The 24,575-nt window shown below is 42.2% G+C and overlaps 2 protein-coding genes and 3 long non-coding RNA genes across 7 annotated transcripts in view; 2 read left to right on the top strand and 3 right to left on the bottom strand.

The window, feature by feature from the left end:
- The window catches only part of pear1 (platelet endothelial aggregation receptor 1), a 34,866-nt gene extending 20,619 nt beyond the window's left edge, over positions 1-14,247 (bottom strand). Inside the window, exon 1 of one of the 2 annotated variants that reach the window (XM_042106000.1) lies at positions 13,908-14,247. The gene's annotated coding sequence lies outside the window, so the exon portion shown is untranslated. Of the gene's footprint in view, positions 1-3,211; positions 3,296-13,907 lie in introns of those variants that run through there. The other variant, XM_042106001.1, reaches the window with a different exon arrangement.
- On the top strand, positions 1,647-22,099 carry LOC121720148. The gene is made up of 3 exons (XR_006034462.1): positions 1,647-1,658; positions 6,559-6,563; positions 21,267-22,099. It is a non-coding gene; the product is annotated as an uncharacterized LOC121720148 (long non-coding RNA).
- Positions 14,857-17,049, bottom strand: LOC121720147. Of its 2 annotated transcripts, none has more exons than XR_006034461.1 (2): positions 16,807-17,049; positions 14,857-15,704 (listed from the first exon to the last, which is right to left on the bottom strand). It is a non-coding gene; the product is annotated as an uncharacterized LOC121720147 (long non-coding RNA). The 2 variants fall into 2 exon arrangements; XR_006034460.1 differs by lacking the exon at positions 16,807-17,049 and adding an exon at positions 16,605-16,694.
- gpatch4 (G patch domain containing 4) lies at positions 17,053-22,099 on the top strand. Its single transcript, XM_042106030.1, has 7 exons — positions 17,053-17,334; positions 17,445-17,518; positions 17,768-17,860; positions 18,027-18,140; positions 19,490-19,602; positions 19,696-19,746; positions 20,005-22,099. Exons 1-7 carry the CDS (start codon positions 17,256-17,258, stop codon positions 20,966-20,968), a joined length of 1,488 nt encoding a protein of 495 aa, XP_041961964.1. The 5' UTR covers positions 17,053-17,255; the 3' UTR covers positions 20,969-22,099.
- A 786-nt stretch (positions 22,100-22,885) lies between these two features.
- LOC121720146 lies at positions 22,886-23,569 on the bottom strand. Its single transcript, XR_006034459.1, has 2 exons — positions 23,245-23,569; positions 22,886-22,950 (listed from the first exon to the last, which is right to left on the bottom strand). It is a non-coding gene; the product is annotated as an uncharacterized LOC121720146 (long non-coding RNA).
- Positions 23,570-24,575: the final 1,006 nt, after the last annotated feature.

Genomic DNA, 24,575 nt, shown 5'->3' with positions numbered 1-24,575 from the left:
AGCAGTGGCTGCAGCACCCCAAAGCATTTTACCAGCAAACCAAATACTAAAGAAAGCTACAGAAGGCGCATTAGCCAGCTACAGGTTCTTATTAGTCCCTATGTGCAGGGTCCCTTGAAAGCCTTTTGGTTTCAGATGGTTACCATGAGAAGGGCCAAAAAGCACAGGCTTTCACATGGGGACAGAGAGAGGTATGCGTGCCATTTGGAAAAATTATTGTCCACTAAGGGACCATTTTAGAGTTCCTTGGGGAAGTACTTGGGACAAAGAGGGGACAAATAGGGTCCTGGCCATCTAAAAGAAATGTCATACTTTGAATGATCCAAAATAGTCGATCTCAAGCATTGCAACCAATGACAGAACCATATCATACCCCTTACAGTAACACTTACTCATCTGCTATGACTAAATGTGTGGCCGTTAAGAGGAGGACTCACTTGAGTCATTTGGAAAACCACAGCTCTGTCGGCGACTTGCACAGCAGAGTGCTAATAAAGCCCTAAGCCTGGTTCCTGTAAAGCAGAGAAACGGCTCGTAATCTTCCCCCTCTCCTCCTCCTCCACCTCTGGGGGTTTTGGGGCTCCTCTGCCCTGAGCCCAAACTGCACATTCAGCTCCTCCACCGCAGCCTGTCTGCCAGGCTCTGCCGACTCACTGTAACACACACACACACACTCACACCACTTCACACACACACACACACACACACACACACACAAACATAGACACACTACTTCACACACCACACAGTGGTTTGGGGCTGAGAGGGGGACTGAAAGGGTGGGGGTGTATGGTTGGGGGTGTGTGGTGGGGTGTGTGTGTGTGTTGGGGGAAGGGGGGTTACCCAAGTTTGGGGTCAACGAGCCTGCATCTCATGATTTGGTGGTACACACCACACCCAATATTTCCAACTTATATGGTTTGATATTTAAGACATAAAAAAAAAAACAAAAACAACAGTGCAGTCTTGGTTTCTGACGCACGGTGAAGATTACATGCTCTGCTAGAGAGAAGTGCTGCCCTGCGCTGTTATTCTATCATTTATGCATGAAATAAGACTTGTTTACTCATCCTATGAAAGTTGGGGCTATTGGGGAACAGTGGAACATAAAACAAACAGCAAATTTTTGACAGTGCATGCCCATGTGTGTGTGTGTGTGTGTGTGTGTGAGTGAGTGTGTGTGTGTGTGTGTGTGTGTGTGTGTGTGTGTGTGTGTGTGTGTGTGTGTGTGTGTGTGTTTGTGCATATGTGTGTGTGTGCATATGTGTGTGAGCAACAGGCCATATATTCAGGATGGTCCTTAAGTACTCCCCGATCCCCTGATCCCTGACTGTAAGTGGACAGTGGTGGAAATCTGACTTGGCAGGTTGTGTGTTTGTGATGCGTCCCCTGTGACCCGCATGACAAAACGATGATGAAGGAGCGAGAAGGGAGATGCCGGACAGGGAGTTCTTCCTCCCTCTCTTTCTCTCTCTCTCACTCACTCTCTTTTTTCCCTTTCTGGAAGCGCGTTGCTCTGCTGAGTGAGTCCCGAGGCCAGTCTTCTTCCATCAGCTCAGGGATTTATGGGATGACATCGCCTCCCAACCCCAAAACAGTCCCCCGCACCAGGCAAAACACCTTCACCCCTGTGATTTATATGTGGGCATTTTCTGCTTGTGCAAGCCTTCTGTTCTGCAGTTAAAAAAAAACAGGTAGAAAATAAAAAAACATGATATGCTACTTAAAGGTGCAGTCCGCTTGATAAGGGAGCATTATGGGACCTTGAAATGCTTGAGGTTCTTTTTCATATAAAGGATCCATAGCTGATCAAAGGTTTCCCATGGCTAAAAAGGGCCATTAATACTATGAAATGGATCTAACTGACCAAAAAGGTTCATCATGAAGTTCTACACAGAGTTTTGAAGGTTCCAGCAAAAGTAAGTGACATTCCAGAAGTATATTTAAATCTGTTATGAAATATTCAATAATCTATAAAGTACCAAATGCATGGTGAAAAAACCAAAGAAGACCAAAACGTATGCGGTCATATGTTTATCTGGTCCATTATAGACATCTGTGAACATGTTTATTTCATCAGATGAGCCCTGTCTAATGACTGCCCTGGGTTGGATTTGGTTATAAACTTCTTGACAAAACTGGGCTGCAGCTTCATGTGACTTGACCAGCTGAGGCAGACAAACCATGGTGGAGTCGGGGGTTTGGTACCGAGCTCTCATGGACCATTAATTGGGGGTTGCAGCAATGGAAAAACCAATAAAAGCAACTTTATGTCATTCGCCACTTGGCAGCTTGTCACACACACACACACACACACACACACACACAGAGGCCTGCACACATACACACAGATATATGCACACACACTCTTTCTGTCTCTCTTTCACACACACACACACAGGGCCCTGAACTGTATGCAGTTTAAACAAAATAACAGGATATGTGCTGCCCTTCCTCCTCTACACCATGGCTGCTTCTCTCGGCCTCTCTCCCTCAGGAGTACATAGCCACACGCTCCCTCTCTCCCTCCCTCCCCATTCCTCTCTCTCCATCCCTCCCTCCCTCCCTCCCCATTCCTCTCTCTCTATCCCTCCCTCTCTCGTTCACTCAGCGCGTGGAGGCCAGGTCGCCCCTCTCTGCTGTTGCAACAGGCGGCACATCAAAGCCCCGAGAGCACGTTTTTGCGATCTGGATTCTGACTTTTTACACACGACCACACCTTTCCTCCCCACTCTCTCAGTTCCTCCCAAACCGCCCGGCTGTGTCCCGGGCCCGGACACTCAGCGCTGTGTGGTGGTGGAGGAGTGTTTGTGTTGGACGCCTGCACGCCGATGTGCTGGGCCTGGCCCTTTGTGTCCAGTCCAGGAGATTGGAGCGGCAGGCTTACGTCACATCGGACTGAGCCGCCAAAACTGAACAGGGAAAGAGGCTGCACAGGTCCACGTATGAGTCTATGGAGCTACAGCTGTGTGTGTGTGTGTGTGTGTGTGTGTGTGTGTGTGTGTGTGTGTGTGTGTGTGTGTGTGTGTGTGTGTGTGTGTGTGTGTGTGTGTGTGTTAGTGTGTGTGTGAGTGTGTGTGTGTGTGTGTGTGTGTGAGTGTGAGTGTGAGTGTGTGTGTGTGTGTGTGTGTGTGTGTGAGTGTGTGTGTGTGAGTGTGTGTTTGTTTGTTTTGAAAGAAAATAAGTGCAAGAATATCGCCAAGACACTCACACAGAGAGACTTTAATTTCCTAGCCATCTTTGGTAATTCTAGACAGGTGAAAACAGATGTGCTTCCTATCAGAACCACACTCATGAGCGTGTGCTTGGAGATTAACTGCGTCCCTGTGGAGCGCCGTCTCCGGTTTTCTCTGGCCTTTCAGTCTCTTGCTGCAGCAGAGAGAGAGAGAAGAGAGAAAGAGAATGAGAAAGAGAAAGAGAGAGAGAAAGAGAAAGAGAGAGAGAGAGAGAGAGAGAGAGAGAGAGAGAGAGAGAGAAAAAGACTTCATGTGTGTGGCTCAGAGCTGGTGACTGCTTGTTTTTCCTCTGCACTTGAAACCATGACCACAGACAGAATGACTGCGGCTGTCTGTGGCCTCGAAGTGCGAGGGCCCCCCACAAACACAAACACGCGTTCCTGTGTCAACATAATGGCACCCACCCACACACACCCGTGCACGTGGGTCGTACCCTGAAGAGCCGCAGACACGGACACACAAAGTACCAAACCAGACACACATGCACATACACACATGCACATATACCCATGCACTCACCGCAAGAACACCTCTGCTTTCATAACCTCATTCGTCACACAACCAGGCTTACTGTACAAGGCGTGCACATGTAGTGGGGTGGCCCAAGTGAGGTTTGAGCCTCTAAGGAGGACATGACCATAATTACATGTGTCGTAATTTCTGCGGACACCAACAAGCACGGGCACATAGGACATTCTTTTCCCCCCCCCAAAAAAACTTTCACCAGAAAAATATAGGCTTTCTGTCTGTTTACAGTGCGGGTTGATGGATGCTGAAGCCCAAATAAGATGGTGATGTATAGGTCTGGACTCAAAGGGAGTCCATGGAAGCTGTATCACACCAATGCATTGTGGGAAATCAGAAGAGCATAGAGGTATAGAGAAGCCGAACAACTGAGGCTCGTTACAGTCTACAATATCAGTGCCATGAACCATGCCATCGGGTTTGATAGCCTACATAAAGTCCAGTTCAGATGGTCCGGAATAGACTAACATTGTAAATGTTTTTCATCCTCTCTGGTCATTCTTCGGACTTCATGCAAATTACATTTAAGTGCAGGGATCGCATAACTTAAGTCTTTTGTGTGCAAAGGCAAAAGAACTCTGTGGTGACTGGCAAGCATTTGAATCACAGAAGAAAGGGTTGTAATTTAATGACTCAGTCAATATTATCTCAAAGTAATTACAGTGCATGCAAAGCAATGCACTATATTGTTATTCATTGACTTCTTATTACAGAGGGTGCAAAGCAATGCTCCGGTTCCATTTTTGTGCAATTTATACTTTTTCAGATATTAACTGAAAATCAATTCAGTTCCTATCATAGACTTTCTTTTGGCCATTGTATCATTATATTAGATCACACTATAATCATCATCATATTAGGCCAATCAAGCTAGCTTGCACCGGTGTTCGATTGACTTCGGCAGCAACTTCAAAGGCACATCTATTGGGAAAGACATAAACCATACTGACACTGGCGTTGGCGCTACTGAGGATGTAGCTTCAAATAACACACCAGAGGAGAAAGGCAATCTTGAGACAAACGCACCCTAAGGTTGCCTTAATGACTGCACTCAACAGAACACCAGGGTTCTGACCTCAGGTATGATTGTGGCAAGTTGTTTAAAAATATATATATCAAAAGGTTTTCTGCTTTTTGTCTATTTTGGTGAATTGTACAACCCCAAATCAGAAAAAGTTGGGACATTGTGTAAAATGCGAAAAATAAAACAGAATATAATAATCTGCAAGTATCATAAACTCATATTTAGTTGCCAAAAGGACACAGCCAACATATCAAATGTTGAAAGTTACAAATTTGACTATTTCATGGAAAATATATGTTCATTTTGAATTTGATAGCAGCAACACATTTTAAAAAAGTTGGGACTGGGGTAACATAATGCTGGAAAGGTTGTTAATGATAAAGAAAACAAAAGGAGGAATGTTTCACAACTAATTATGGTAACTGGCAAAATGATTGGGTATGAAAAATAACATCCCAGAGAGCCAGAGTCTCTTAAATAAAGATGTAGGGGTATTCATCACTCTGTGTAAACCTGTGTGGACAAATGGTGAAAACAATGTAATTTTAATGCTTCTTAACATGAAATTGTGAAGTATTTGGGGAGTTAATCATCTACAGTACACAATATCATTAAAATATTGAGAGAATCCAGAGAAATCTTTGCAAACTAAGGATAGAGCTGAAAAATATTGCATAGACGTGGTCTTTTGGACCTCAGATGTCACTGCATTAAAACCAGACTGTAAAGAAAGTCATTGTATGGGCTCAGGAAAACCTCTGATAACCATTGTCTATGGGTACAGTTTGATACTCAATTCAGAAATGCTAGTGTAAACTTAACCATGCAACAGCCAAAATTGTATTTAGACATGATACAGAAATACCACTGTCTTATCTGGGTCTGAGCTTGTTTAAAATGGATTCAGGTAACATGGAATGTCCTGTGGTTAGACCAATCAAAATGTGCAATTCTTTTTGGAAATCATGGACTCATCTGGGCTAAAGAGGAAAGGGCCTAACCAAGTATCCAACCTATCCAACTTGTTTAAGTGCTCACTTCTATGACAGTGTGGAGGTGCATTAGTGCCTACAGCATTGGCATCTTGCACATCTGGCAAAGCACAATCAATTCTGAATGATGTATACAGGTTTTGAGCAACATATACTATCATCCAGGCAATGTTTTTTTTTCAGGGAAGACATTGAATATTTCAAAACAATGACAAAATTAATTATGCACATATTTAAACAGTATTTCTCCATAGAGGAAAAGTACAGATGCTAAAATGGCCTGTCTGCAGTCCAGATCTGTCAAATTAGATGCATCATGAAAAACATGATTAAGAATAACTCATACTGTAGAGCAACTGAAATCCCATATCAGGCAGGAATGGGACAATATCTAATTCACAAAACTTTAGCAACTGGTCTTCTCAGTTCCTAAACATTTACAGAGGTAAACATTTCCTGTCCCAACTTTTTTTTAGACATGTTGTTGGCATGAAATTCAAAATGATCAGATATTTTCCATTAAATAGTCAACATTTTCAACATTTGATATGTTGTCTATGTCCTTTTTGCTGATAAATGGGTTTACAAGACTTGTGTATTATCACATTCTGTTTTTATTTGCATTTTACACAACATCCCAACTTGTTCTGATTTGGTTGTCGAATTAAGTGATAGGCTGACTCAAACCTTCCTGTATATCTTAAAGAAATGTCTTCATTTCAGGGCAGTTACTCTGAGGAAAGTACAGGCATTTATGATGGCAAGATTCTGAAGAACCAAGATGCTGTGACACATGTTAGTGAAGTGCCTCAGAGCTTGAGTATAACGTCAGCATAATATTATATTTCCGACATGACTTCATGAGATCATTGTAACGACACATTTTGCCACGTCATGATAATCTGATTGAGCAGAGCCCTGATGTGATGCATGGTGCTGATGATGAAAAGCTACTGGAGACCCCAGGCGTTCAGGAGAGACCAGCACAGCTGACACCAGAGGCCCTACAGCCTTTGCCTTCCTCTGCAGTGTTCACCTCTACAGCCACAACAGTAAGATGCTCACCTACTATAGGCAGATGAAGTGACTTGAAATGAGTTCCTCTGCACACCAGAATACCTTACTTGGCCACACATTTAGGCAGTAAAATAAGTGCAGAGGTGAAAGCCCTTAAGCTAACACGGCCAACTCTCAGCGAACTGCAACGCAGAGCCTCAGAACTGCAGTATATTCTGTTTCAGACAAATGACTTAAAATACAAGAGTTTCTTGGACTACCGTACATAATAACGTAATCTAGAAACTCAGTGAGAAATTCCACTGAAATGCCAATGGCAACAGTCACTGAGCTACGGGCCTGAATCATCAGATGCTTATCAGAACGGACACACTTCCACCTCTCCTCTTCCTGCGCACCAGTCCGCCCAGAAGCCACTGGAGGAGGAAGAGGAGAAGAGGGAGTAGAGGGAGGAAGGGAACAGGAAGCCCAAGGGGCGAGCTCTCTCTTATCGGACTAGTAAATTCACACGCGTCCCTGAGTCACGCTGTCGTGGCAGGCTGAGGTCACTCACCACAGAGCGCTTCTTGGCTTATCATTTATGACTCATTTCACAATGACAACACAATCCAAAACAAACTGGACAGCCAGTAAAATTTAGGCAGTCCCCATGTGCCTCTGGGGAAAGTATATGACATCAAAAGCTCCCTGTTTGTCCAAATATGGTAGCTAGACTATAGTATGATTATGACAGACTGTAAATTCAGTGTCTGGTTTAAAGGACCTTATATTTGTGGAGACTTCAACCACCTGGAATGTCAAAACAGACCAGATGTGAGGCCTTTTTTGTCTTTTTTTTGTCTGTGAAAGTGCTGCTTGTTAAGTTGAAAAATGTACTATATCCATGGGTGCCATATGTCTCCTTCAACGCAGGCCTGGACACCCCTCCCCTTGACATAGATCTACAGGGCCATGGAGCAAACTACAAACTCAGTCAAACACCGTAGAGAGCTATTGAATCTTTTCTTGGCATCTTTACCAGGTCAGGCCAGAAATGTAGAAAAAAAAAACAACTCCAAATGCTGGAGAGACATAACCAGCCGCTGCCAAGTATGACCGATTGGAGACTTGATTCCCTCTCTGAGCTCCACCAAAATACACAAGAGCTGAATGAGGTCATGGAAGTTGTCCTGGAGATGCATTCAATTAGAACTCAAGCTCTCCCTCTCAATAGCAAAGCATACGATGCAGCGTTCATCCGACCATGGAGCACAATGCTGAGTCAACACTTTATATTACATAGGTTATGTTTCTATAGGTTCCCATGAGTAGATGCCAACAGAAAATGTGTTGACAAACCAAAAGCAGTTTAGTCAAGCAATCGATGCATTTAAAACATGAGCATATGAAAAGTTATAGATGCGATACTACTGCTGCAAACATGTCTCTCTCTACCCTGCTCAGTTACTCCTCCAAGCTTTGCACAGAAACGTCTACAAAGAAAACCAGCTGAACACTGTGGGTGGGGACAGAGGGACCTACACAAAAGTGTGTGTGTGTGTGTGTGTGTGTGTGAATAGGGGGTGGTCTGAATATCCCCCTCATTCCAAGTTTGAAAAGCTTTGCAAAATATATTTTTGTCATTTTGCCTTTGTTCAAATAGGACAGTGAAGAGCAAGTGGGAAAGAGAGGTGAGGTGGGATTGGGAAATGGCCGCAGGTCGACCCAAATGTGGTACGGACGATGCAAGTGCCTCTGAGCTCAACAGCTCCCCAGCAAATTTCACTTTCTGCGGAGACCACTCGGGAGGCTGGGTGTGGACTCAGAACACATGGCTCGCTCTCGGCGCCGTGGCCCCAACAGGTCCCAAAGGAGCCCATGCAGCGTGCCTGCATGCAAACCCCAGCTCCTCTGTAAGCCGACAGGCATATCACTGGCCTCAAATGATGGACAAGTGATGAGACTTTTTGCATTATAGGCGTTGGCATGCCACGAACACGCTATAGAAGAGAGAGCACAAGTTGGGGGTAAAAAAAAAAAAATCTAGTGGAAACATCTGGTTTGAATGAAAAACACTCTCTTGGCTGGTAAGTTTATTAGCAGCCCTTAATACAGCCCAAAACTCATTTAGGCTGTTTGTCATGCTTGAATGTGTTTTTATTTGTTTGTTTTTTTGTGTTATTGCTTTTTTATTGGCCCTATGTCTATGCCATGCTTCCTGTTTGCTGTATAGCAATAGGTGTCTCCCATGGGAATCTACCTTAGAAACTAACCCATTTTTGAAGCCAAGAGGCCTTACAAATGGATAGCCAAACCCCACAGAAACAAAGGACAACACAAAGCATTGTTTCACCCATGGACACAGAGGGCATATGAAAGCTGAAACTGCCCTCTTAAAGCATTTCTGCACATACACTTCACTTCACTTCGCATATCTTTAAGATTGACGGGTTAATTTCTTTCGTGCCAAAAACAGCATTTGGCATGTACTCAATTTGATTAGGATGTCTCATCCTCGATAAGCCTTTTAAGTGTGTCATTTATCACTGGATGGTTTTTGAGGGTGAACGAGGGTGAGCCCTTCTTGGGGGCATGGGGAGTACCTCTGGTACCACACAGTATCAGTCCCCTCTCTGACTTTATAGAGTCTCCATCCCATCCCCGGCCCGTAAATTCTTCCCGTGTTAAACCCCGCTGATTTACTGGCCTGGCTTCCTACGGTGTGCTGCTTTTCTGGAGGGTGAGCAGGAAATCTGTAGCGTATTAATGCAATGCGCTTTTTTTTTTATAAAACATTTTTTGACACACGGCAAAAAAAAAAATATCACCAGATGTGGCTTTAATCAACACATCTGGAAAGAAAAGGAGGACATCGCTCCCCCTTACCTTGGAAAATTCTTAAACAAAACACTTGGTGCACTTTGTCTAACCTGAAGAAGGTGACTTCTCGAAAGGGTTCCAAACGGCCCCGTTGACTCCAATAGAGCTCCAACTCCAGCCAGATCATTATGCACTATATAGAGAATAAGGATGAACGTGTGCACCTCAATTGCAGTTACATAACTGGACACACCAGGGTCATGAGTTCACTTTGCAGAGAACAGAGGTGCTACCACATTGTGTTGTCATTGTCCACGGTGCGTAGCTACGGAAACAAGAGTTTCCATAACATAAACAGGAGTCTGAATGTATAGTTTTTAGCCCCAACCAGTATCAGTTGCGATGTAACTTTGCTCAGACTGCACTCAGAGGTCAGTTACTTCAGTGAAAGAAAAATAGCTTAAAAGCTGTTCCTGTGTGTGCAACAAGTTGCTTTCCTAGAGCCCCCTAGCCTGTGGACAGCCTCTCACAGACAGAAATAACAGGAAGGCAGAGTAGGGGGCAACAGCACTGCCAGCCAGATGCCACACAAAGGATGTCCTGGGCAAAACACAGAAGCAGGCAGAGAGAAGAAGAAGAATGGTCAGGAACCTGTCCTGTTTGGACGACCCCCCCCCCGACCCCGACCAAAGAGGAAAAGTAAATAGAAGAATGGATACTTCCCTGCTGAAGACACTTCTCAAGAAAAGGTTTTCACTTCTCACTACAAACCATTTTGAGCTACTGGGCTTCACTTAGTGAACTATACCGAATCACCGTATCTTTATAACAAGCAAACTATTAAGCCCAGAAAATCAATATATTGCAATTAAACTAAATTGTATACAGTATATCATGAATATATCCTAATTTCTTTTTGAATGCACAGTTTAATTATGCTACTACACAACTTACTCATAATGACGCTATAAACGTATTACCAATAGGGTAATACAACAAACCTATGAGTATGCCTTTCTCTAATGACCACAGCAGATCTGCAATGACCTAGTCTCGACAAAAACAACTGCACTTCTCATTTCTTCCTCCCCTCTCGGGCCCTGGCACGCTGCACCCGAGGCCCTCCTGGAACACACAATAGGGAGCCAATAGGAAACATCTTGACAGAGAAGCCAGGTCTGCATCCCATTGTCCTTTTCCTCTGAGCAGTAAACAGCAGCAAGGTGGAAATCCATCTGTATGCAGCCAGGTTAAACACAACACACATACAAATGCACGCACACGCACACGCACACGCACACACACACACACACACACATTTTATAGCCAAATATGCCAGCTACAACTCTACTGGGATCGTGTGTATTTACTCATTTTCCATCTTCAATCTTGTCTATTGTTTTGGAAACGAGACGATGAGACTTTTCCACTCTCTGTTTCCGCTCACACACCGGCTGACTCTCACTTTTTTATTTCCTGGTCTGGAAAATGGAAACATCTGAGACTAAGGGAGGATAGTATTGAGAGAGAGCAAAAAAATGCTTCATGATTTAGCATTGAAGTGTCAAGGTGCAACTATGCTAAGGGGGAGTATCATGCAGTATTGATGTCGAAAATGACTTCATCACCCATCTCCAAGGCAACATAAAAAGACCTCTGCCAATTCGGCTTTGGTCACTCTGTTAAGAAAACAAGAGCAAAAACTACTAATCTTGTGCTGACTGTTATTCCCTGAAATGAAAAACAAAAATGAGATAGACATTGTTTTTTACCACACAAAAATATAAGGTTTCTCAGTGTTCCAGTAAAGAGAGTGTGCGGGGCACAGTCAGGACTTGGCGGCACCCGTGCGCACACATTTTAATTGCAGATGTCTCCAGTGCACCCCGCAAAATGCAATCCAATGAGAAAACACAAGCAAACGGCAGGAAAGACCCTCGCCACAGCACAAGTACTGTGCGGTCACTCTGGCCCCTCCGATCCCCCAATCCCACCACTCTCCTCTTCTCCTCTCGCCACACTGACTTTGTAAACGCTTATTTGAGCACGGGTCGTGCCAGAATCTACTGTGGCGCAGAGAGAGGGAGGACCGAGAGAGAAAGAGAGAGGGGGAGAGAGACAGAGACAGAAGGGAGAGAGAGAGACAAGGAAAGAGAGAGTGAGAGAGAAGAGAGAGAGTAAGGAGAGAGAAACCCTAAACCCTGCGACCTAACTCCAGAGAGTGAGAGACCGAGTGGAACAATGAGAGAGGCAGCTAGAGAGAGAGTGAGAGAGAGAGAGAAGAGAAGAGAAAGAGATGAGAAAGAGGAGAAAATCAAAACCCCCAAACCCCACAGCCTGACTCCAGCCGGATCTGCTCTAAATTATCTGCGTGGCTGCCGCACACATGTGTTTCAAAGACTTATATAAGCACGTGGCAGGAATATTAAATACTGCCCCTCGTCTGTTAAGTACACCACAGAATAACGTTTTCAGGCTGCTGGCTCCTCAGCCTGGGGCATGAGGTAAAATAGACTCTGTTTGCCTGTTTGCTGTTTGCCTAAGATAAAAATCAATGTCACTTTCATGTCCATGAGTTACATGTCCCAAGAGGACAATTCCCATTTCTTAAAGGAAAGAAAATTCGATCAGTAGCCTACCTATGAGAATATGCTGACTACACACAGAGAACAATATAGGGGCCATGCCATAACTATTAAAGATCAGGATCTGTCATGGATCAAAGGTTCAATACATCTTAAAGACAATAGAGAAGCCATCACAGGATACACATGGGACCCTTTTCTGGTGAGCACAACAGCAAGGTGCTTTTAGGTGAGAACTGCTCACTATGTGAGTGAAGCACTTAAGTTATCCCTTCCTTCCAAGACCACCGCTGTTTTATGTGCTGCCAATGATGAGATCTAATTTCCCAGACAAGTTCATTCACAAGCCTACCCTACTGACATACATAATTGTGTGGCTTGACAGAGCCAAAAATATTTCAAGGACTGAGAAGTGTTAGCAGCGCACCCGAAAGCATCATTTATGACACGGCTTAGGAAGGCCCACTCTTTAGAACGTTTTAGGCTGTCCATTATCAGTTCCCCTTAAAAGCATTTACCACTCAGGTTAACACGTAAAAACAATCTGGCTGTGCACTGTGTACCTCATAAAAAGAACATATGAACCGAAACAATTTGAGTTCTATGTATTATTTATAACTCAAGAGTCCTTGGTATTGATATTACAAATAATTTGTCCCCTTGAAATTATAAGGTTCTGCATTCTAGTAGCAGTTCTGAGATATTGAGTTTTAGAATTCCATAGAGTTATATTGATAAGAACAAGTATTTAGATATAATGTCCAAAAATGCATACAACTTCAAGAAACACTGAAGTTGTCACAGAATAAATATGTTAATCACTCCATTTTGACAAAAATGCAGCATAGAGCCATATAATTCCAAGGGGACAAATTGTATAACGTTTTTACATTAAAACATGAAAATGAAGTAGGCCTACAAACCTTTCCTCTATAACACACACCACAGCCCTATACAGTCAGTCAGAGAGGTCCACAATATAGTCCTGATGTTTCTCTGAAGATTAACCAACTCAGAAACTGCAAATGCACACTGTGACAAACTGGTTTAGTTCCAGATTTTAGATTGGGGCTGACTTTCACAAACAGGATTACAGTGACTCACTCAGAAAACTGTCACATGGTTAAAACTCCTTGTCACTTTCCTGACACAAGTATGTCTAATCTACCAAATATGCTGGCCCTTCCAAAACCTGAAGGTCAGTTAATTGCCCATGAAAACACCTTTACAATATATTGAGAAGATGTGGAGGCTATCCATCCCTGACGCACAACAATAGGCCAACGTGCACCAATGCCCTGTCATTCCAATAAATTGAATGGTGTCCAAGACACTCAAATTGATAGCTGATTGGAATGACCAGGCACATCCAGACATTGACACTGACCATCACTTAATGGCGTCTCTTTTAAGCAGCTTAATACTGCGCGCTTGGTGGCACACAGACATGGCATATAAATCACCTCATGACATGAGGATGCATTATGCCAGAATGGCACAGAAAAAATGACAGTATTTTATTTAGGATATGCATCTCATTTTAAGACTAAGAAATACAAACAAAAAGGTCTATAGTGAGGGACAGCTGTATGCGCAATGTCTCGGAAAAGTAAAGTGCGGTCATGTTTATGATATGTAGCTAACGATCGTGATCATTCCAACTAAAGAAGAAGAAGAAGAAGAAGGAATAGTTTTCGAAATGATAGTCCCAGAAAAAAAAGTCCCTTACCTCAAGGAGCATCTGCTTTACTGATTACTCTCCGTAACTGTATTCTATTGTTTCCTCACTCCAATGAAATTTCCAGAACGACGTCTTTACTGTTGCTGTTAAGCGCGACTTATAGCAATTAATAAAAAACACAATCCAAAGACATTCCGAACGTCATCATCAAAAATGAACATACAAAGGCTCAGAGAAGCCTTTCACGTATAAGCTTTCTAAGTTTGGCAGCGCTCTCCCTGTTTCAAGGGGAAGTAAAATTGTGACAGGAAAGATGTTTGGGTAGAACGCCTCCTCCCCTTTGCCTATGCAAGTTTTCTCCGTTTTCACATCAGACTTCCTTCGGTTACGCTAGCCTTGAAAGTGACCACTGATAGAGAACCCCCGTCCCTTGCATAGGCTAGATCATACTATTAAACAAACAAAAAATAAGCATGCTAATTAATTGCATTGCTCCGTGGCAAACATTAAAAATAACTTGGAATGATAGAGCAATAATCGTCATTAAAAAAATCCATTGCATAACCATCATCAAAGCGCACTCAAAACTGCCCGGGGTATACCGGTTTAGAAACATGCAGATTTCATTCTAACGAACCCATGCGGCCATGCACATGACTTATGTGTGATGACTGTAACTTGTGGCATGGGTAGCCTTGTTGATGAAATACGTGACAGAGGTAGAATGGTTTCCAGATAAACAAGCGCTGTTAACGGGATAGGTCTAAGCGTTTTTTTTTTCTGCCAGGACGGGGTTCAGGCATTGTGTTTTCTATAGGCTAGCCTAAACCTACGACATGTGTGTCTTGAGTAGCCTAAACCTACAACAACTTGAGGAAACTAGACCCCTGCTAGTTTCTAGTTAAGCGGCTTAATACTGTGCGCTTGGTAGATTGTATGGCACACAGACATGAAATATAATTCACCTCATGACATGAGGATGCATAATAGGCCAGAATTGCACAGAGAAATGACAGTATTTTATTTAGGATATGCAGCTCATTTTAAGGGGAGCAGGGGTGTCAAACATAAGGCCTGGGGGCCAGATCAGGCCCACCAGCAGGTTTCATACGGCCCCCAGATGTTTTGGGTAGGAAGAGAAAATTAGAAAAAAGATATCCAATATGTTATAAGCAATATCTATGATATGATGACTTAAAAATAAACCTAGCACTACAAACCATCCTCAGGAAGGAAGAAGGGGGAAAACTAACATGGAAGTAGGGTATTTAAAGAAAGAAAGAGCAGTATATGACAGCAGTGCATTATTTGTACTTAATTATTGCCCATAAGTGATATCATCAAATAACAGTCTGACACCCATGAAGAAAAAATAAAATGACCATGACAATGACGGCCCTCCACGAGGTCACATCCCAAAAGATGACCTAGGCTACCTAGGCTAATGAGTTTGACACCCCTGAAGAAAACATGGTTTCCGTCCAGTAAGCCTAGAGATCCTGTAATATTAATCTATTTTCATAGTCTTCACCCAGGCCTAATGTCAATCGGCCAGCACGAATTTCGGTTCAGCGACCTCATGAATGGTAGACTAAGCCAGGTCTCTCTCCAGTTAGGCTAATTAACATAAGCCATGGTTCTGCGTCTCCGCTCTCCTGTCTCCTGCGGGAGCACCCTCTTCCACTGCCTTGGCCTCTCCCTCTTCCTCTGCCTCTCCCCCTGCTTCTTGCAGCACCCTTTCCTTTTCTTGTCCCACTGGTCTCGGCCACCGGCTCCTCTTCCTCAGACACAGGATCCTCAGCTCTTGTTTTTTTGCTTGGCGGAGCCCAGTCTTCATCGCTGTCACTGAAACAATTGTACAGGTGGAAGTTAGGCTCAGACCCACTAAAGTATATGAAAACCCTTCCCAACAACTTATACAAATGATATAAATGTGTGTACTCAGGTCACACCTCCCCCTGCTCTCTTTTTTACACACACACACACACACACACAAACACACACAAACACACACTGCATTTTCACCTAACTCCCCTCGCCCCAGGTACCAGAACACTGTTCACACCTCCCCCAGGTCACACTATCTAAGGGTGTCACCCTCCCCTATGCACACTGAAGATCCACAGACATGTTTATGCACACACTAGAACTGCCTAAATAATAACTAAACAAAATAGTTCAGCCAGGTCTCTCTCCAGTTAGGCTAATTAACATGCTGGCATAGCTGCAGAAATGCAGTCTAGGCTAATCTAGACTAGACCTAGGCTATTTGGAAATTGAGAACATTCGTTACGCGTAGGTAGGCCTATACCCAATATAATCTATGGCTAGTGCACTTTTTGAGAGCACTAGTGTTCTGAAAACAGCCCTCTACTAAAAGTTGAACTCGGAGTTTTTCAGTTTTGATACAATGACATCTAGTGGCAAATAAGCAGTCATACAGTATTCCCTCAGCTGGCAACGCCTAAAGTGTCAAGACGTTGATGCAATTTAACTTACTGTAATAAAAGTAAATTATTTGCTCATCTGAAATTGATGCAGCTTGTCTAGTCAGTCTAGGCTAATCTAGACTAGACCTAGGCTATTTGGAAATTGAGAACATTCGTTACGCGTAGGTAGGCTACCCAATATAATCTATGGCTAGTGCACTTTTTGAGAGCACTTGCTGTTTTAGAGAAAAGCCACAAATGACAATAGGCTATCATATTTTTAAAATGAAGTGAAAAGACAGAAAAGACAGCTTACAAAGACAGGTTAGGTTTCTCCGTTTTGCTCCCCGGGCAACAATAGGTCAAATTGGGAGTTCTGAAAACAGCCCTCTACTAAAAGTTGAACTCGGGGTTTTTCAGTTTTGATACAATGACATCTAGTGGCAAATAAGCAGTCATGCAGTATTCCCTCAGCTGGCAAAGGCAAAGTGTCAAGACGTTGATGCAATTTAACTTACTGTAATAAAAGTCAATTATTTGCTCATCTGAAATTGATGCAGTTCCTCTGTCTGTTCATTGGATAGGTCTAGGCTACAATAGGCTAGTCCAACACGATAACATTTAACAGGCCTACTAATAGCTCTACTGGGAAAACAGTGTTTTTAAAAAGTTACAGCAGGCCGGTAGGCCTATCTATAAAGACAAGTAGTAAATGCTCTTCTTTCAAAAACACTAATAAACAGAGATGTGCTGTTTAACTGGATTTGGGGAGGGACTTGTTTGTTACGGTGACGACATATCCGGTGTCATGTCTGCTTCCGTAGCTAACTCGTGTCTTGAATACTGAAGTTCTATGTACACATGGATCATACATGTACCTTTATCGTGATGCGTTAGATTGACAGGTTTTGGATTTTAGTGTGTTATTTCACTATTTAATCACAAGGACACGTGCGATTTTTAAAACATGGCAGAAGCAATATCGGAGAAAAGCCGTGGACTGACGTTTGCAGAGCAGCAAATGCTTCGCCATGGTTGGCAACCAGGTATCACCGGATAGCATACCCTAGCTAAAGATAGGATTATCTCAGATAATGTCTTCAATAATGTTTGTATGTATGCATGTACACAATCTGTTCTCTTGTTTACCTTGTAGGGAAAGGTTTGGGACGCCACGAAGATGGAAGGTCTGAACCAATCAAAGTCAAAGTGAAATGCGACAAAGGAGGGGTATGTTATGGTTATGGGATTTGACAGACGCTTTTGTCCAAAGCGACATACAAATGCACAACAATATAATTTAACAGGGTATGTGTCTAAATTCTTGGGTAACGATACTTGTAAAGAATGCAGTCAATTTCAGGGCTGACATACTAATTCACCAGATTAAATAGCTTGATCGAATAATTACAGACAGTAATGTGGTTAGAAACAATTGGGTAAAAAAATTGGGTGATGTCACTTATCCAATCTTTTCAGGTTGGTCATAAGCTCGGTGAACAGTTTACCTTCAATTGGTGGGACCATGTCTTCAATAAAGCTTCTTCAAATTTGTCAGTTGAAGATGGTCAGGTATGTATTTAGAGAGTGCATCTCCCACTACTTCTGAATTTTAATTCATTGTAGGCCCTACATCATTTTGTATGTCCACCTTTTACTGGAAAGTGGTTTTAATTACCTGCAATATCCGTCTTTGAGAATTTCCCATACCTTGTGTTTTGTTTTGAATATGGACCAGGATGGGATTTCGATGAAGAAAGTTAATGATGAAGAAGAGAATGGGATGATCTCCAACAAACGCCCACTCAAAGCCAAGCTGACCAAAGGCATGCAGTATGGTTGCTTTGTCAAGGTAAAGCAACAGTGATTGTCAAAAGGACTGCTGGAAGAAAGTTGACAGTTAATGGACTTGATTTGATATTGATGTCTTTGTTGTTGGTGACAAGTAAGGTGCCGTTTAAGTTACATCATAGAATATCTAATATCTATTCGCAATCCACTAGCTATCCATTCTCTGCACTGCAAAAAATAAAATCTAGCCAAGTGTTATTTATCTTAAAGGTAAACTATGCAGTATAGGCAATTTCCTTACTGTTTTCTTGGTTTTTCCTTCTTTTTCGCTGGCTCTGTCATGACGAATGTCTGAGAAACTCCATCGCTACCTTTTTCTAGCCGGTACCTGGCGTGTATGTGTATTTGAATGCAGTAAAGCAATTTGTTACACTCGTTATACTTCCTGACACTGAGGCCGTCGGCCCGCCGGCCCACAGTTGCAAGGGTGGTTTTTCCGCTCACAGGCACTAGGGGGAAGCGAGACGGCCACCATTCAATCCGAAAAAAGTCATATAACCATTCCAGTGACTCTGAAGCTGTTAAATGAAGGTAAATTAAGCTAAAAAACTTGCATATTAAGCTAAAAAACCTGCATAGTGTGCCTTTAAAGTATATGATCAAATAATCTATCTGGTATTGTTTTTAATATAAAGAGACTTACTAGCACTCTTGTGAAAGATCTTTTTGACTTAATTTAAGAAGACTGACTTATTTTAAGGAGTCTTATCAAGACAGATTTACTCAACGCACAACAAATTACAACAAAAAACGCACTTTTTTAGATAAGTAGTTTTTGCAGTGTGAAAACACTAAAAAAACTGCCCCTCAGAGCCAGGGCAACTTGAAACAAGCAAAGTGGGGGCGGCCGGACCCCCAGACAATAGCAGAACACTGTTTGGAGTGGAGTGTGGAGTTTCTTGGGAGAGCACTGAAGGGAGGAGTGAGCTACCTCTCTAATGTGTTTTGTTTGGTCTTTGTTTGGGTCGAATATAACATACGCTGCTTTGGAAAAAAGTGTCTGCTAATAAAAAAAAAAACCTTAAAGCAACGTTTTCCAGCATCACTTACCCTGCCTTCCTACCCTACTGAAATTTTGTTCAGCATATGGACCGTTTTTACATTACATTACATTACATTACATTACATTACATTTAGCAGACACTTTTTGACAAAAGTGACTTACATATGTCAGCTATAATACAAGCTGGGAATTGAACCAACAACTTTCAGGCTACTGCACGCTAGCCCAGCTCCTTAACCACTACACTACCACAGCCCACGTTTTTGTAATGGCAGTATATGTACTGGCATCCTGATATTTACTAGTACACAATGTAATGTATTATTATTGTTGTGTTTGTCTCTTAGTCAGCTACTCTTCTGTGTGGACAAGAGCAGCCTGAGCAAAAAGCATCAAGTTCAGATGATAGCAGTGACTCTGAGGACGAAGACCAGAAACTCGACCTCTCCTCTGCCACCAAGTAAGAATTAGACCCTGTGGGGACAGCATCATTGTGAGACTCTGTTGGAACAAACCCCTCTTAATGGCTCTCTCTCTCCCTCCAATTTCATAGCTTGTCTGATGCTGAACTGCTGAAAGTTTGTGGAGGAAGGACTGCTCACAAGTAAGTTTGCACTATGACATTTGTGTTCCAACCAAGACAATGGCAAGTTGATAGTTACTCTACCAGTTGTGTATTGGCCTAGTGGAAGGTTCTATCGATGGTGCTGAGTGTTGTGCTGTGTGAAAATCTTGTAATGGTCATACATCAAACTTTTACTTTACAAGATTATTGTAAAATAAGAAGGTTTAAATTATCAAGACAGTTTGTCATCTAAGGCCAGGTATGTGCTTTTGCTCACATCTCCACAACTTTCCACAGGGGAGCCAGACACGGGCTCACCATGAGTGCCAAACTAGCGAGACTGGAGCAGCAAGAGCGGGAGTTTATGGCCAAGTACGGCAAGAAGGAATCATCAGTGGGCCCTTGCACTGAAGCTACTACTGCCCCAGCTACCCAGAGCCCCAGCAATGTAGACAGTGTCACTAAAAAGGCCAAGCGCAAGAAAGACAAGCAAAAGAGCATTGAGACTGAAGAGATCCAGAACGGTGTTAAAGATGGAGATATAGATGCCTCTGAGGTCACTGACTATGGCAGGAAACAGAAGAAGAAAAAGAAGAAAAGTTCCAAAGAGCGAGGAGACACAGATGCAGCAAAAACCCCTGTGGAAGCTTCTCTGGAGGACCAGAACACTGACGACACCCAGTCAAAGAAGAAGAAGAAGAAGAAGAAGAAGCAGCGCTCCAGCAACCAGGAAATGGAGGAATCAAACAAGAACGAGTTCAGAGACGCCATCAATGTTGCGTCAACAGAAGAGGCCATAGCTGATCAGCCTGTAGACGCAGATGGTGAACTTAAAAAGGCTTTGAAGAAGAAGCGCTCAAAGAAGAACTTATCAGGGGTAGGAGATGCTGCTGCAAATGGACACCATACAGACGCAACACATGAGTGTGAAGAAAGCTGCGAGGTCATTGCAGAAGTTGAGGAACAATGTACTGTAGATCAGCAACTATGCATAGATGTGGACTCAAAAAATAATAATAATAAGAAGAAGAAGCAGAAGAAATCCTTGAAGACCAAAGAGGATGTTCCCTCACTCTATGAGGAAGAGACACAAAACGAACCCAGAGAGCAGGTTCCAGACGTCAAGGAAGGAGAAGAGAAAACAAATAGGAAGAGCAAAGCGAAGAAAAGAAAAACGGACAGTGAAAATGAAAATGGATTTCCTCATGGCGACTCCACTAATAGTAAAAAAAGGGCAAAAAAAGGGAAAGAGGAAAGATAAAATCTTGCAAGTGACTGCTGATTTCTGATAAATAGCCCTTGTTCTTATTGTAGCCACAGTGCAGTGCATTTGCACCAATTAGTGGCCTCCATCAAGGCCTTTTATGGTATTGAGGGGAGGTGTCAGTCATGGACTATTTAATGGATTATCGCTCATAAATTGTACAGATGACTGGACTGCTCTCAATGAAGTGCCTTAGTGTTATTATTATATATATTAGGTATTATTTGGTGAACGATTAATTGAAAACTATTTTTAATGCCTTTGTTGGACAGTCATGATAATATCTGGGCATAAGCAGAAAATAAGATGTTATAAATATATTAAATGTGTTCTCGATTTGAAAACGGCCTCTGGACAACACCACATTACTACAACATGACGTTACGTCAAGCTTCTGCACTCCTATGAGTTGATCCATGGATTGATTTGTGAAATCATGATGAATTCTAGTAATTTGTCAGAACTGATAGAAGCACTGGTTTTTGGTGTTCCTGAGAAATATAATCATAGGAGGAAGTCCACTAATTTAGTTCTAATTCAGTGTACAATGCCTTTTTCAGGATACTTGACATTTGTTGATGCTGGTACACAATGGCTTGATTTAGCTGTGGCCTTAAGTAAAATAATGTTGACATCTTATTATTATTATGTCTGACTTATGTGAGAAACAGCATTTCTTTTCTTAAAGAGCTGCAGGCCAACAGAGTGGAAACTTTACAACAGAGGTTCTCAACGTTTTTAGGACCAAGGCACACCAATGATCGTACCAAAATCCTCACTCAGAGAGTCAAATAGTCCTCACTCCTTAAAGTGGTTGTTAGACATTATTGTTGGTTGTTAGACATTTTTTTATTGCTAGAGTAGGCAGGCAATCACAACATATCCTAACAACCAGCAGTAAATTATCGGGCCAAATGGATCTCCGCTTCACATTATGAAATCAAAACCAGAAAAAAGATGTGAATCTCTGAATGTGTAAAACCATTTCAACTTACTAAGCTGTGCCATTGATGTTTTAAAAACAGATTGTGTTCCTCAAAATTCCACAGCGCCCCTCACTTTACCTCACGACACATCAGTTGAGAACCACGGCTTTAGACCATTGAAATAAATCAATTTGCTATTGAATGGATTGATTTTTATTTTGATCTGTCAAACTCACTTCTTTAATATGAAATATGAACAGAAACAAGTTGGTTATAGAATTTTGCACAAACAACTCACATCATCTTTACAGATGTTTTAAATCACTACACATTATTTTTGCAAATGTTTAGATTCCTAAGCAACAGCATCTTTGAATTCACTCAGGCTATATAGCAGCTTCCATTTCACAGATCCATCTGTGTTTCATCAACCACTCAAAGGCCATCCAACTCTTGGAGGGGTCAGTGCTAGGCAATGATGTCACACAATCACTCCCCATACTAATCCAGTTCCTGAAAGAATAAATTATTGGTTAAATATGCAGTAAACATCAGTGACTACTCTGAAAACAAAACAGCAGTCATGTGACTACATTCCCTTGTTCCTATCTAGATGTTGCCATGTTAAGGAAGTGAAACCAAACTCAAACAACTGGATCCAGATTGTGCAGGAGAACCAGGAGGGTGACCCTCCGCCTGGTCTGAAGTAAATCATCAGATAAATGCTTGGTTATGTGAGCCATCCCAATTACCTGTGGGACTCATCCAGAATTCACTCTTATGATTTTATGTATTCTGACGTGGATGAATTGATTGTTTAATGAAAGCACTTTGAGCTCACATGTTGCTGAAAATGCGGGGGTCTCATTTCAAGTCTGAGTGAACAACACTTTTACACGTCTGTGTGTGCACCACATCTCACTGCATTATGACTCACCCTCCAGTGAGGTCACTGCCATCCACCCACTGTCATTGGCCTTGGATTTTGCTCAGTCCAATCCAGTATCCATGCCATTTGTCAAGGTAATATGTTGTGTGATTATTAATGAAGGCCTACAGCACAACATATGAGACAAATGATACTGGTGAAATACATATTTAGACTGTACTGGAATTGGAATTGAAACATCTGCCCAGAAATATTTGTGTAGAGAAATATGTTCAAGTGCAGATAAAGACATATTTGTTTTTGTGGTAAGGAATTTTGAGTCTTTAAAAGAAGACTAAGCAGCCAACCCAGTCAATTTACAACTTCTGCTGTCTCTATACTGATTTTGATAAAATCATAAGCAAAATATTGTTCATTTTGTGTGTGTGTGTGACAGAATAGCTTCTTTTCTATCTTACCTGTTCCTCTGCTGTGTCTATGATCACCAGATGAGACCCCCTGTTAGTGCAATCAGTTTTACTTTGGCCCCAAGTTTTCCAGTTCTCACGATAGTAGAATAGGTAACAGCTTGATTGATAGTATACCCATCCTGCTTTGCAATATTCACACCTTCTTTCTGTTTAAAAAGACAAAAGTTGAACAGATTGATCACACTAAACCACATTAGAGAGGCTTGTTATGAACGATGCCTTCATTTCTGTGTACATTGTGTTGCATTATCTGTGACAGGACAGTAATCATCAACTGGAGAAACACTGAACTGGAAAATGACCAGAGATGGATAGTAACTAAGTACATTTACTTGATTACTGTACTTAAGTATGATTTTTGAGTATCTATAATTTACTTCAGTATTAATATTTTTGGAAACTTGTGACTTTTACTTCACTACATTTGAAAGACAAATACTGTACTTTTGACTGCGCTACATTTGAAATATGAGCATGAAGTACCTGTTACTGTTAACAACATTTGATTCTTTAAATGCAATTATGCGATAGACCATCTTGAAGTTCATTTTTAGGGCCTGAGCACCGACGGTGCAGGACCGGGAAGGCCTTGCGCACCGCGGTGCGAAGCCCTATTGTCTTTGTAAGGATTATTATTCTTTTTTTTCAGGGGCCTGACTTTGCCTTTTTTGAGGTGGTTTCCATGGTTGAGAAATGAAATTGCGCCCGCTACTCAGGGACAAAGGCTTGGCCCCGGGCGTGGTCCAGGGACTCGCTAACACCCCCTTTATGTGACTCATCCCGTGGTTGGCATGTACTTTCAGCTACACACACCAAATTTGGTAGGTGTGTATATCAACAACTGTCGTATGTACAATGCATTAGCCACGACCAACAGGAAGTGGGGTATTTGTGATTTTGTGTGCATTAACATATGAGACGTGCCACGATGAAATGAGTTTAGTGTCGCGGAAATCCATTTTGAGATATATAGCGATTTGAATGCAGAGAGGGTCGAAAAATGACAAAATAATGCATTTTCTAATTTCACCACGAACACATTTCTGTACCTCTTATCTATCACTCATAGACATATCTTACTGTAAAACGACCTAGAAATATGATGAAGAAAATGTCTATTTTAGCCAAGAGATTTAGGAGGAAAAACAGCAACCTAACCTACCTACACAACAAACCTAAACATACAGTTGTTGCCGACCAGATTCCTCACGGAGATTGCACCCAATTGGTCTGATTCAATATGTTTCATATTTCATATTCAGATCTTTTTAAAAAATATTTACTGAACTCGCCTGCTTGATGTAGGCCTACAGAGGCAT

Source organism: Alosa sapidissima, chromosome 10, assembly GCF_018492685.1.
Source record: "Alosa sapidissima isolate fAloSap1 chromosome 10, fAloSap1.pri, whole genome shotgun sequence".
Taxonomy (NCBI): Eukaryota; Metazoa; Chordata; class Actinopteri; order Clupeiformes; family Clupeidae; genus Alosa; species Alosa sapidissima.
This window is presented reverse-complemented; position numbering and strand designations above follow the sequence as displayed.

Excerpts from the sequence above, each read along its gene's own strand:
- gpatch4 (XM_042106030.1), top strand. The coding sequence starts at position 17,256 with ATGGCAGAAGCAATATCGGAGAAAAGCCGTGGACTGACGTTTGCAGAG. Across the intron at positions 17,861-18,026 it reads TGTCAGTTGAAGATGGTCAG|GATGGGATTTCGATGAAGAA; the intron begins GTATGTATTTAG and ends AATATGGACCAG. Across the intron at positions 19,747-20,004 it reads GGAGGAAGGACTGCTCACAA|GGGAGCCAGACACGGGCTCA; the intron begins GTAAGTTTGCAC and ends AACTTTCCACAG.